This window comes from Gopherus flavomarginatus, chromosome 7, assembly GCF_025201925.1.
Source record: "Gopherus flavomarginatus isolate rGopFla2 chromosome 7, rGopFla2.mat.asm, whole genome shotgun sequence".
Taxonomy (NCBI): Eukaryota; Metazoa; Chordata; order Testudines; family Testudinidae; genus Gopherus; species Gopherus flavomarginatus.
Window position 1 is genome coordinate 83,337,849 of NC_066623.1, and position 14,669 is coordinate 83,352,517.

Genomic DNA, 14,669 nt, shown 5'->3' on the forward strand with positions numbered 1-14,669 from the left:
CCTCCAATTCACTCTGCCCCTCTTGGCTCCCAGTGCCTGTCTCCCTCCTCATCCCATCTCAGTGTCCTGTTCCTACCCCACCACCTCATCAGTCCTGGTCCTAATCTGTTTGCCCAACTAGTCACAATTCTTCTCCCTACAGCTCAATTCGTTGTCTGATCTATCCCCATCTCTTTCCTCTGCCTCACTGGTTCACAGAGTCTGGACCTAGCCAGTCTCTGTCTCCACACTCTCTAACCCTAGTCCCAAATTCCCTTTGCCCTGCCACCCCCAACAGCCTCTTGTCCCAGTCTCAATCTACTCTCCTATTCCCCCACTCAGGTCCAACTCTTGTCCCCTCTACATTCAAATCAGGCAGCTTCCTCCTCCACTCTGCCTGGACCCTGCAGGGGGGGCATTGAGAGCACAAGAAAAACAGGCTTCCTGTTCACAGTTCCAGTGCCTGACTCTGGCCCACAGCAACCCAGAGCTGCAATTGCAGCGAAAATCCTGTTCAGCTGCAGGCCGAAACATGCCCAGTGTAGACACAGTCTTCAAGGATTTTAGCTGCAATGTTCCAGCAAGTCTCACAAAGGTCAGGCCCTTGCCAAAGTTCAAGTCCCTACTCCAAAGCATGGGGGAAACCAAACTTCTTAAAAAAAAAAAAAAAAAAAAAAAGGTTGCTGGGAATATTTTAACATGGACAAAACAACATATTTTTCCCTAGCCTCGTTCACAGAAACAGTTCAACTATTCTGGCTTAAGTTTTAAAAAAAACAACAAAAAAGCCTTCAGCCTGAGGCAGACACCCAGCATAGAAAATTTCAGCCCAAACAGTTAAAGTTTGTAATTGTTCTAAGCAACTGAAAACAGGGTCTTATAATGGCAAGTGTCAGCAACCTTAATAGGCTTTAAATATAGATATGTAGGTGTACACACACTATTCATAGTTCAAGGACAAAAATATAAACAAAAGCATTTTGTAACATGAATACATAGTCACCCATTCTCTCTATTCTGCATTTTCACCTTGCCAGCTCTGCCCTGAAAAGTGAAACATAGCTGCTGTAAATATGTCCTTATGAGTCAATATGTTATGGTTTGCATTTGTGATGTCTAAATAGAGAAAAACAGAATTAGACATACAGTACCTTGATGGTTAAGGAATAAAATTAATAAAACTAGGTTCCAAGTCTGCAAGGGAAAGTATCTATATAGTAAAACAAAAGTGCTTTTCCGCCTTATAGTATTGAGACTTACATATAGTTCCCTCACACACACAGGTTTTGTTTAATGACAGCAGCATCTACCCCAACCAAAAATTCCTGTCATCTAAACACTGAATTTTGAATTTTACATGACTATGTTTCTACTCTTTACCTCATCAAGGGCAATAAAATATTCAATCTGTCTTTCACCAGTTACTGTAACATATGGAGAACATAGGATACTGATGGTCTGCGACAGCCTTCTCTTAAGAAAGAAAGTGAAAGACTGGCTGAAGAAATTATTTCTTAACACTGACATGCTTGTTCTCTAATTACTGACCTATCCAAGTATTGCCTTCTTAAAGAAGGCACAGAGGCCTGTAGCAAGACAGCTCCAGAATTATCTGTATTCCTCAAGTCTTCTTGAGCCTTATTCTTACCTAAGTACAGAGAATGGAATGGCTGTATCAACTGAGGATGTCCTCATGACAGAGACCTGATCCTGGCAGACTTTAGCAGCTGTAGATAAGGAGACAATTGAATGACACCACAGGGTAGTACTGGGCAACTGCTCATCTGTTTAAATGTTTCTCTCAAGTCGAGTTCATCTTGTCATCCTTCCTGCTCATAATGTACACAAAGCCATTAGGATTATTGAGGTTATATGAGCTGCAGTTAGGTTGACCAGATGTCCCAATTTTATAGGGACAGTCCCAAAATTTGGAGCTTTGTCTTGTTTGGTGCCTATTACCCTCCACCCCCGTCCTGATTTTTCACAGTTGCTGTCTGGTCACCCTAACTGCAGTGTCTTCAGTATGCAAATTACACCCCATCTGACCTATTCAGAGCAGTTGAGTGACTGTGCTGAAGTGAGAGTATGGATCTGAAGTATATCTGGGTGAGGCTCAGTGCAGACAAGATTGAGTGTAAAATTTCTAGTTTGGAAGAAGACATCGTGATAGTATGGGAAGGCTGGGTCAGTTCCCTTTGTTGGGGGACATCCTACAACTTATCACACATGATTGCAACTGAAGATCCTTAGCTGTTTCTAGAAATCCAGGCTGCATCAGTGGCCAAAAGTGCTTATTTCACTTTGGGCTCAGCAGTCTTTTTCAGATGCAAGCTTTACTACAGCTATCCATAGATTTGTTACTTCAGAGTAAACACACACTGCATGGTGCTACACTGGAGAACAATCCAGAACTTTATCTAATATAGAACACAGTGCCCCCCACCACCCGCGCCCTGCTTACCAGAGCTTCATGCAGTGACCATATTACATCTGTGCTCCAAGACCTACACCATTTCATTTCTGGGTGTAATTCAAGGTATTGTTTCTGACTTACACAGGTCTAACTGGTTTGGGTCCTGGCTAACAGAAAGACCATCTCTTCCCCATGGGATACCTTTGCCACAGAGATTAGTGGAGGCACACAACCTGACACATTCCATCTTTACCTGAGAGAGGGCTGCTAGAATGCTGTTCTCAGTGAGGACCCACTCAACTCTGAAGTATGCTTCCCTCACTTGGTCCAATAAAGTTCAAGGCTGTAGGCCTTTAGGGCTTTTTAAAAGGCCATCTGTTTTTCCAGACTTTTGAGAAGATGGAAGATTAGGAGGATGTACATATTGATAACCATTTAATCCTTCAGCACTAAGGCAGAGGTGGGGTCCACCCCACCCCACCAATGCATTAATACATCATCTAGAATACATAGAGATGGGCATTTTAAAAAAGATTACTGTTTATATTTAGACAGTGTTTTGAAACTCAAGTTGTTTTGTAAGACTAGCACATATTTTTCCTTGGAGAGCCTGCTGGACCCTAGGGACTTTTACGTGCTTTCCAATGAACACAAGTTAATTGAAAACAAGTGATACAGAGCCATGAATTGTAGGTATACGATGCTTACCATTCAGGAAACAGAGGAGTAAGTCCAAATCTTTAATTAAAAGATGTGACAAGTTATGTCCTGTGGCATTGGTTCAGCATAAGAACCTACTACACCCCCACTAATATACGCTGCTATTGGTATGATGCACAATTAGAATGCTATGTGCAGTATCTCACGGAGTAATTTTTTTTTTTAAATACATTCTCAATAGAAGTTCTCATTTAAAAAAAAAGTGTTAACATCACCAAAAGTTTCATGTTTTATATTATTTTGAAGACACTACTCTTAACATCTCAGTAGGAAACTGATAAACCCTACACTATTTCATGAACTGTAGTGCCCCCTAAATACCATGTTTTAAGCAATATCTTGTGGATTTTTTAGAAGAATCTACTGCTTCCATACTAGTAATTTACAGAAAACTGGTTATCTGTTTTCAACCATCTGCCCACACTTCCACCACATAAGTTACAGTCATCTCAAAAAAAGAAATTTAAGTCATTAGGACCTTAATGGCGACAGCCTAATATTAAATTCAGTGAGTCAGCCAGTAGCTGACTAATATCATACAGAGGACTTTCAATATTTTCACCTTTAATGACCTCTTTAATGGATGCTATATATCCATTTTTCCATGTTACCATACTGACGGGAAAGCAAGTCCTTTGACAAGATCTTTCATCAACAGAGTTGGTCCAATAAAAGATATTACATCACCCTCGTCTTTCTAAGATCTGTAGATGTTTGAAAATTTAAATTTTGAAAGTTTTATTACAAGCCCTTTAAAATATAAAATGTTTCAATAATAAAACAACACAGGTATTCAGCACAAGCGGCCTATTTCTTTACAAATGAACAGGTTAATAAAGTAATTCAAGGAATAATGCTGGCATTCATTTGCTACTTGCTGACTACTTCCCATTTCTGTTATGGCTTAATATTTACCAGATGTGTTAAGCAGCCACAATAAACCATGTTAGTATTTAGCAACAACAGAAACCATAAATTTTTTGTTTTATTTCAAAACTACAATTATCTGTCCTCCAAGTGGTATCATCCAAGAATGGGCTAATTGGTGTGAGTAGGCACGAGTGGGTTAATTGCTTAAGATATAGTACTAAATATTCTCTTGCCCCAATCTCCTCTCCCCTAAACTAAGGATCCAGTCTTGCTACTATTGACATCGGTGGTAAAACTCCCGTTGATGCTAACTGGAACACGAGCAGATCCAGTAACTTTAAGCAAAACCTGAAGTTTTGTTGATTAGATTCTCTCCCAGACACTACAGAACATACACAAAAAAATACTGACTACAAGTCCATTCTAATTTTCAGACAGTGAAATAAAAAAAAAAAAGATAATGAAAAACTTACTGCAGAAATGTTTTAAATTCTGAGGGCTCAAAGTTCTCCAAATTAAAAGTTTCATGGTCTTTCAGATTAGTTAATTGTTTTCCGGTACAGTATAAGAAGAAGTCTGGAACTCTTGCTAAAAGCACTGCTTTATGCGCTCTGAATAGAGTATCACCGACACAAAAAGTGACATCTGCATGTATTTCTTCTTTAAGAAGCCTGTTAGAGGAGAGGAATCATTATGCAATTAAATTCACATCTAGAAGACACACTGTAAACACTGTTTATAATATACTGGAATCTTTAAAAAAACGCAGTTTTTTTTTAAATTACAATGAAAAATGAATGCCACGACAACTCAGGATGTAGTCATCTGAAAAAAAAAATCCTGTTGAAGCATTTTAACTCAGTTCAGTTGCTGGAACTGACCCACATCTTCAGCTAATTACACCAGCACTATGGCCCAAGTGCAATGCTGACACTGTGATAAGTTGCTATGGCACACAGACCCCCCAGCTAGTCATGCCACTACTGCATCTGGATCAGTGGAACTAGAGTCAGAGGGCTCATGTTCCCTGAAGGGACTGTTATCAAGAGAGCACCAGGAAAACTAGGGAATGCAGGGAGTTAGGCTGGAAGCAAAATCAGCTATGTGGACAGAGCAATGGACAGCGTTTAATAAAATTCCATTTGTTCAGCTTAACTTTGCAATGCTTTTCTCTTTGAAAATGAAACATAGTGGCAACAGCTGAGCTGTTAGCTTTCTGAAGGGCAGCAGATTGCAAAGTAAGTCCCCACAGAGCCCTGGATTTTGCAGACAAATCCAGCCCAGTGATAGACCCAGTTGAAGGAGGATTTAGAGCTGTACACAGAGCTGGTCATGCAATAGGACAACAATAGTAGGAAAGTAAAACTATTATTTTATCTTATTGGGGAACAAGAAGAGAGGTCAGCACCACATGAGGGCTCACCACTGCCTCAAGCCTCACAGCAGTCCTAAGAGCTCCGAGGAACTATTGCTCCCCAAAGCAGAACAAAAACCATTCTACACCCACAATGAAATGCATTTCAGGTGGGAGACTGCATGAGGGGGTAAGAGAAGTGCCCCAGCCTATGACAACAAGGAACATGGAAAGTTAAACCATTTTGCAGTGTGAGCAAGAGCAGAGGAGTTTGACCACCACACCGTTTCCAAGCATACCATAGGAGTAATGGTAAGGTTGAATCAGCTGCAAAAACAGCTCAGAGACTGTTACACAAGGCTGTTTCTTCTGATTCAGGCATTGTTTTTAGCATTTGTTGGTATGCAGAAATACTCCATCACACGGGTACCAAAACAGTCCAGTGCAGACAATGATGTGATGAAGGACCAAAACTTACCACCAATGAGGGGAGACCTGGTGTAGCCAGAAGGATGGGGACACTGCCAAAAGGAGATGGCCAACAATCTGAGAAAGCAGGCATTAAATGTACAGAAGGTCAGCCAAGAACTTACCCTGGAGATAAGCATTCCTGTGAGGATCCAGCCTTTAGAGACACACCAAAAGGACAGGATGAAAGGAGTTGTGAGGGGTGCAGTAGCACCCAGGTCATACAAGATGACTATGCAAGAGGGACAAGTGATCTAGAGGAACGGGAGACACATACAAGACAGCAGACAACACCCAGAGACTCTCTACAAAGATCATCACAGAATAGGGACACACAGAGAAGTATCTGAAGGCCAGCTCCATAGGAAGGGAGGAGATTCAACAAAGAGACAGTTTGCTAGACTCAGAACCCTGGTCTACACTAGGAAGCTTAGGTCAACCTCACTCTGTGGGTATGGCTACATTTGGAATTTCAAAGCGCTGCCCCGGCAGTGCTGCGGGAGCGCCGCCACGGCAGCGCTTTGAAGTGTGAGTGTAGTCAGAGCGGCAGCGCTGGGAGAGTGCTCTCCCAGCGCTGCACGTAAACCACATCCCTTACGGGTGTAGCGTGCAGCGCTGGGAGCCGCGCTTCCAGTGCTGCTGCCCTGATTACACTGACGCTTTACAGCGCTGTATCTTGCAGCGCTCAGGGGGGTGTTTTTTCACACCCCAGTTGCAGCGCTGTAAAGTGTGAGTGTAGCCAAGGCTAACTATCGACACTACAGTGCTGCTCCCACCATGTAAGCTGCCCAGTATGTTGACTTTATGGCTACACTTGACACTGAAGTGGGAGTGTGGTCGGAGCACCAGCGCTGGGACAGAGCTCTCCCAGCGCTGCACGTAAACCACATCCCTTACGGGTGTGGCTTGCAGCGCTGGGAGCCGTGCTCCCAGCGCTGCAGCACTGATTACACTGAGGCTTTACAGCCCTGTATCTTGCAGCGCTCAGGGGGGTGTTTTTTCACACCCCCGAGCGCAAAAGTTGCAGCGCTGTAAAGCGCCAGTGTAGCCATGGCCTTAGCCACCTCTGCAAGACGCGTAGTGCTTAGGTCAATGTAGTTAGGGCAACAGTGTGTCTATGCAGAATCTGCATTACTCACACCGCCTATGGGTTGTCAGCACCACACAGGGCTCTCAGCAGGAGACTGCTACCACCACCCCCCAAAATGGAGCTCTTCCAGCCCCAGGGCTGACAGCCCTAAGGAGGAGGGGCTCGATTTCATAGCAGGAAGCCTAACAGCAGTGAAACTGACATTCTTACAGTTTCGTGGCTACTATTATTACACCTTTCCTCTCTAGCTCTGGCTGTAAGCCACAGGGCCAGGGAGCTGAGAGACTGTGCCCTGATGCTGCAGTGCTGTGGCCAAGGTACTCCCAGGTGGTAACCCCACCTGCGCCGAGTACCATGACAACGCTGGGGCTGGCCCGGGTGCTCCGCTCCCCACGACCACACTTCGACCCGAGGCTGTGCCCTGCCCCAGGGTGAGTGCCGCGCCCGCGCCCCTACCTGCCGAGATCCTGACGGAGCTGCTCAGCCACCATCTCCTTCAGCCTCTGCCGCTCCCACACCCCTCTCCCGCTGCCTGCTGCCGGGACCCAGCTGGTGTCTTTCGAGACAGCGTCCCCCCCACACCGCGCCATGTGCCGGGGTCCGCTCCCTCTTAGGCGGCAGCTTCTTGTACTAACGCCGGCGTGAGCGTCGATGATTGACAGACGGTCCCCGAGCTACACAGTTTATAGGACATCGCTGGTATTCACGAAGAACCCGTACGCCAGCGTTCGCCCCGAGGGACGGCGTCCACCCTACAGCAGCGACACCAAGCAGCCCAGGGACTCTCTCAAAACAACGAACTTGCCGGGCGCCTTCTCCACACCGGAAACCTCCGCACATTGGACACAGAGCCAGCTTCCCTCCTCCCATTGGGCGGTCCGGAAGCGACCTTGACCAATCGAGGCTGCTCTCCTTCAGACACATCTGCTCCGCCCCCCGGTTGTTTACCGCTGTGTGGGGCGGAGATCTGGCTCGGGGGCTAGGCAGAGCCTTGGGCGCAGGGCAGCGGAGGGCTGGGTGAGGTGGCGCGTGGCAGGGATCCAGGGTCCGAGCACGGAGGTTCCGGGGCAGCCAGCCTGGCTTGGCAGGGGCGGGGAGGAGCGTTGGATGCAAACAAGAGGCAGCTCCCGCAGCCGGCGCGCTGTGGCAGTCTGTGAATGACGATTTAACACGTTTGTGAGGTGCCGCCGTCAGAAGGCTGCCGGTGTGGTCAATGCGGGGCCTGGCGGGGCTTCCACCGCTGTCCCTTACCATTGCTGCCCTTCAGTGGCTCCCATCTGTTTTGTCCTTGTCTCCAGCACGGGCAGTCTTACTGGGGTGGGGTCGCAGAAGGGAGGGAGCCTGTTGAGACACGTTGCATCAGCGTGTGCGGGCACGATTATCACAAGAGCGTGATTCAATTGCTTTTTTCTTGCGTGCCACAGCTTTAAAAGGTTTGAAATAATTTGGTTTCCTGTAGCCACAAGCCTCAATAAAGAGTTTCAAATAAATAAAGTCGCTAATTTATTTCTAGGGCCATAGGAAAGCATCATACAATAGGGTGTTGCACCAGCATTATTAGGATAAAGACTTTGAGTTCCACGGAAGTTGAATCACCCCTAAATGACTGTCTCATGCTGCAGCTATATTCACTATTTCTCAGGCCCATCTTGCCTTGCTTCTCTCCTATAAATAAAAAGTTAAACAGCAGGTTACTGTGCTTTTGTGCAACCTTCAGAATGAGTATTCACCCTGACAGTTGCCATGGCAGAAATCTGCAGTTCTAAAAGCAGAATTTAAAATTAAACCTTTTTTTCTTGTTGAAATAATTTGTGTCTATCTATCATCAGTCCACCCACTCTTAGTCCATATAAAAGATCTGTGATAAAACAGACCTCACTCCTGCCTGGCACCAAATGCCTGTTCATCTGTGTGTGCCAAATGTGCAGCCAAACAGGCTTGTGCACTTTGGGATCTAGCTTACTCAAAACACTTCCCTAAATAATGATCCCACCTTTCAGACTTGAAGGATAAACCCAACCTTTCCCAGTTATTTCTCTTCCCTTAATGACAAGCACATCAGTCTCCTTCCTCATGATAAACCTTCCTGGTGTCTCTTTACCCAGGAATGACAAGTAGCATGCCTGACATGTCTCCTGCCCCCAGCACTACTGTGCTATACCTTCAGTGGAAGTAAGCTTGAAACACATACACATCTTTCTTCACACAGAGCTATAAAAATTCTAAGCGTGGCAATTTCATCTGGGCTGAAGGCAGTGGGAGCCTAGTACTGAGAGTCCTCTTGAAGGTTATCCCTAAATAAATATACTTACTCTGTTGGACTGTTTTAACCATCAGTAGAAATGGGTCATATATTGTCTCTGTATAAGAAACACACATCAAACCCAAACAATACTGCTTTGGGGAGCAAAGAAAGAGACCTTTTGATCCTCTAAAGAGAACAGATCTGAGAACCCTGAACGAAGCCCTTTTACAAATTAATTTGATTTTGTCGGTAAGCTACAGTAATACATGTCTGCATGAAGTAGACATAAAAGAGTAAGAACATAGGAAGAGCAAGGCCACCAGAGGATCCAGGAAAACTGGATAGAATAGCTTCACTGCAATTCAAGCAGCAGCTTGACATCTGTTCACTGGTAATATGAAACAGATCGATTTAACTTAGCTTTTTCTCTCCATTTTCCTCTATTGTAATAAATAATACAAATATACAGCACAGCTTACAGACAAATAGTCCTAGGTTTTGGTAATTAAACTAACCCAACAGGGAAGAAATCTCGTTTGAAGATACATAATTCATTGGTATCCACCCAGTTGGGGGCAAATGCAGAGTAGGCTAGTTTAGCATTGATCCTGCCTTTGTCATCCATAACTGGTATCTGAATCACAAGGGAAATTTTCCCCCAAAACATGTTCAATCTTTATAGACTTAGAAGGTACAGAAGATGTTTTCCAAAATGTATCTGCGTTGGAAGGTGGGCCATTGAACCCAATGTTAAAAACATCATAAAGGACTAGCATCTTCTTGTTTTGTTTTTCCAGTCTTTAGAAATCTCTGATTGTTATAAATGTTAGGTCATTGATTCTGTTTGAGAATAGCTTCTTGGAAGGTGAAATATATTATAAAAAAGTCTGAAAATGTGCATCTTTTTTTAGTGTTCAGCTATCATGGTCAGATTTCTGGTTGGTGCTATTTGTTTTCGTTTTCATTTTCATAGATTTCATAAATTTTACGGCCACGGGGAACCATTATGATAATCTAGTGTGACCTTTACCAATAATAGAAGCCATAACTTTCACTTGAACTAGAGTATATCTTTTAGAAAGACATCCAATCTTGATTAAAAGATTTCAAGTGTAGGAGAATCCACCACATCCCTTGCTAAATTGCTCCATTGGTTAATTAGCTGCAGAGATTAAAAAAAAAGTATGACTTATTTAAGTTTAAAGTTGTCTAGCTTCAACTTCCAGCCCTTGGTCCTTCTTAACACCTTTGTCAGGTATGTTGAAGAACCCTTAACATTAGATATTTCTCCTTGTGTTGATACCTATACATGGTAACCAATGCACTTCTTACTCGTCTCTTTGATAAACTGAAAAAGTTGAGCTTCTTAACACTCTTAGCGTAAGATAGGTTTTCTTGACCTTGCATCATTCTTCTGGTTTTTGATTGAATCCTCTCCAACTTTTTCAAAACTCTTTTATTTCACTCTTTTAATTACTTGTGTCTCTGAGGAGTCCAAAAGGAAGTTGTAGTCATAAAATTATGCCTCTTTTCTTATGAACAGACCCATAAACCTTTATATAAAGATGATCTACCTTCCTCTAGCTTTGAATGGTGATCTAATATCTAACATTTAATCACTTCTTATTAACAGCTTTCCCTATTTGTCCATAAGTAATACTGAGTAGTTGGTGGAAAGTTTATCTTTTAATCACAATTTCCACCAATGGTATATATTTAGGATTAGAAGGATTAGATCAGGGGTAGGCAACCTTTCAGAAGTGGTGTGCCAAGTCTTCATTTATTCACTCTAATTTAAGGTTTTGTGTGCCAGTAATACATTTTAACGTTCTTAGAAGGTCTCTTTCTATAAGTCTATAATATATAACTAAACTATTGTTGTATGTAAAGTAAAGAAGGTTTTTTAAAGTTTAATAAGCTTCATTGAAAATTAAATAAAATGCAGAGCCCCCCAGACCAATGACCAGGACCCAGGCTGTGTGAGTACCACTGAAAATCAGCTTGCGTGCCACCTTCTACACCCATGCCATAGGTTGCCTACCCCTGGATTATTTATTGGTAAATGTTGGAAAGATTGATTTTACAATACACATACCAAGCCACGAAAAAAAAATTTCTATCAATAATAATAGAAATTTACAGTTAGGCAAAGAAAAATTCTGCTTGATAGCTTATTAGCATCAAAATCCAGATTTAAATGTTTGAATTAGGATTGTTACAAATGGGCTAGTGGATCAATAGTAAAAACAGGCATAATTTGTTGATTTAAGGATATTTATTTTGTATATTTTGGCATGTGAGGTTGACAATTTGTGTTTTAATCAGTTTATAAAATTTTAACTTTTTGAATCTCCATGTTTACAGTCATTAAATAATCATCTGACCGCCCGACATAATTTCCTGCAACTGTGGAAATTTAAATTTATAAAAATAATTAAAAATGCTAAAACCCATAATCTCACACAACAGTGAAAACTTAAATCAAAATAATCTTTAAAAATATTTACAAATAAATATTGATATCTGTCAAAATTATTTAAAAAAAAATCAGATTTGCCAAGCCTATATATACACATACTAAAACTTATTTAAAAGGCAATAGCTTTTCAATATGATTTCTTATTTATATTATAATATTTTTACTAGTAAATCTGTTTTTCAGGCAATTAATTCTCTGTGTATTTGCAGCAATTTATTCCTGTCTCTTATCTCTGAAGTTTCTTAGGCCCAGGTCCTCAAAGGTATCTTGGCTTCTATTTTCCATTGATTTCAAAGGAAGTTAGGAACCTGAGTCTGAAAGGGTGTTTTAGGATTAAAAAGAAGTCAGTGAATCTACAGCCAGAAGCTGAACCTTGCTTAAAACTAGATGCATGTTTCAGGGATTGTTCTACCTCTCCAGCAAAGACTGGTTAAGAAGCTCAGACATCTCTAGTTGCAAGGAGTGTGCATGCCCAGCATTCTGACCTCACAGCCTTTCCAAACAACATAACTGCACTAGTTCTGTTGTGTACAGGTGCCCTCTATATACATGGGGAGACAGATGAAACAGCATTTATCCCTAAAAGGGGTCACTGTCAGAGCTGATGTCAAATGGCCATGTTTAACTTGGGATTGAGGGGAGGTTGCGGAGGATGAGGGGATTTTCTGCCTTAAAAATTTTAGGGGAGGAAAAAGGCATTGCGTTGCATATAGCAACAGAAGTGAAGTCTCCAGATATACTTATGGATGTAAAGATGAAGATGTACTTTGCATAAGGAATGTGGGAAAAATAGATGCCTGAGTTGCCCAACTCCAGTTGTATAAAGTCCCTCATATTCTACTGTGGCTAAGTACTCTAGTTGGACACTTGTGCCTAGAACGTGTTAGGTGTCAATTCCTTTCGCAGCTGGGAGGAAAGAGTTTATAATATCAGACAAGAGGCTTTGTCAGCTACATGGTGGGTTGAGGGAGCATGAAAACTGGGAGGAAGATTGTGTTTGTCAGGGGAAAAAGGGAACACAGATTTGTGCCATGAGCCAGAGAAAGTTTGAGAGGCAGGAGAGCTTGAACAGAACTTGTGGGGGTCAATTTCCATCCATCTCATTGCAGGGATGCAGTTCCACTGCAGGGATGGAGCAACCTTTTCCTGGAGTAGAGTGCTGTTTCTCTCACTTTTTAGAGAAATTAGCAGCATCTTTTCTTCACATTATGGGCTAAGAAAGTGCTTTTTCTCTAAAATGAGAGTGAAGGTAGAGGGGTCTTTGCTCTGAAAAGAGGGTCTTGAACAAGGAGCTGTACAGGGAGGTGACTCCAACTTCTCCCTTCAAATTCTGGACACCCCCATTTCAAGCCTTCTCTTCTCCATTGCTAGCAACCTACATCCTGTTGTTCTCTCTGACCTCCCCATGGCTAGTGAAATCCATCCACAAACAACTACTATCCTCAGGGTTATCACTTATTGAGTCTCTTTTCCCCTGTGCGCAGGGATCTGGCAACACTTCTTGGAGGCAAGAATGATAATTGCCACCATGGGAGGATGAATGCTGAATGGTTTTATTTGCTAGAAATTTCAACAATGATAGCATGAGCAAGGCTGCACAATAATAATGGACACATCACTTTTCAAAACTGCTATTCAGCTTTAGTAACAAATCTCTCCATAAAGAGTCAGGTAGAGGGCACAATTTTAATTCCATTTTATTAGACAGATGTGGATATGATACAGAAATCATGAATATACAGCTCTTCATTTTCCATTCTTCTTGTCCAGATATGTTATGTGTGAACAGATCCCTATTTTTCAATTGAGAAGAAAATATACCACATAAAACAGCTGTAATTTCACAATACAACAAGGTATGTGTGATATATCACTCAAAGACTACAGATTTGCCCAGAAATTTGTTTTCTTTAGACTGATACAGTAAAATGTAAACAATAAAATAATTGGTAATTTTTAATGGTACAATACAGTAAAAAAAATTTTCAACTGGTTGAATGAAAACTGATAGTCCAACTGATACCTGACTTCCTTTTCATATGGCAGCTCGCCATTGTTTCATTATAAATTTGTGAAAGGCACCATATATTACAAGTGTAAAGCAAGTGAGAAACCAGAACAAGTAACTTTCCATGATTTCCTTACTGTACAAACACATACACTTTAAGGCAGGTGTTTTTATGTGCAAAATACAAGAATACAGGTAAAACCAATATTAACATTATATGTCCTCACACTATTTTCTTTTAGTAATAACATCAGTGTAAATACGTACAGTACATTGAAAACACTTTTCCCCAACAGAACCCAAATTAGAAGGTAGGCTGGAAATATGGTCCTGCTAATAATTAGTTTTTAAAATGTAAGAGCTTTTATGTAGACCTTTAAAACATGTAGAAAAAGTCATTCTCTTTTTCTTATTGTCTCTTCTTTTAGAAAGGTCCATATCAACTTGTTAACTATGTCAGGTTGATCCTGCTGGAGCCAGTGACTGGCTTCAGACAAAATAGTTAATCTGAAATGATTTTTAACATAAATCCGAGTAGTTTCTGCCATCTCAACTTCCATAAATGCATCTCTTTCTCCCCATAACAACAAGGTAGGCATGGTGACCTCATGGTGCTGCAGAGGTAGGCAACTTTAAAAACAAAATACAAGTTTAACTGTTTTTTAAAAATCATGATGACAAAATATCAGTCAATTTAACTTTCCAGTTCAAAATACATCACAGATTAGTTGCATGGTTTCCAGGATCCAATTCACTATATTACCAAGAACTAATTATTACCAAAGCTTTCTAATTGATCTCATGTCAGCAACATCTTCTGAGAGTATCTTTATTCTAACACAGAATTTACCATAGTCCAAATCCAGCAGTTGTTTTTCAGGTAAAACCTCATTGAAGCAACACTGCGGGTCTGTACATTTGGGCCTCATTTGTTATAAAAAGAGAAATTAACATGGTCATTTTTTCAACTTGTACATTGTATGAAAAAGCACTTTGTTCAGATTTACATAATACGTTATTGACTCTGCAGCAGATATTTGCAT

At 41.7% G+C, this 14,669-nt stretch overlaps 2 protein-coding genes across 4 annotated transcripts in view; both read right to left on the reverse strand.

Moving 5' to 3' along the window:
• Positions 1-7,837, reverse strand: part of BTBD8 (BTB domain containing 8) — a 78,818-nt gene extending 70,981 nt beyond the window's left edge. For all 3 annotated transcript variants that reach the window (XM_050962087.1, XM_050962088.1, XM_050962089.1), the window contains exons 1-2: positions 7,351-7,837; positions 4,456-4,653 (exon numbers count right to left, since the gene is read on the reverse strand). In XM_050962087.1, coding sequence (XP_050818044.1) covers positions 4,456-4,653; positions 7,351-7,484 — 332 coding nt within the window. In that variant the 5' untranslated portion in view covers positions 7,485-7,837. The remainder of the gene's footprint in view (positions 1-4,455; positions 4,654-7,350) is intronic.
• Positions 7,838-13,299: 5,462 nt separating this feature from the next.
• Positions 13,300-14,669, reverse strand: part of EPHX4 (epoxide hydrolase 4) — a 28,498-nt gene continuing 27,128 nt past the window's right edge. Inside the window, exon 7 of the mRNA XM_050962213.1 lies at positions 13,300-14,256. Coding sequence (XP_050818170.1) covers positions 14,022-14,256 — 235 coding nt within the window. The 3' untranslated portion in view covers positions 13,300-14,021. The remainder of the gene's footprint in view (positions 14,257-14,669) is intronic.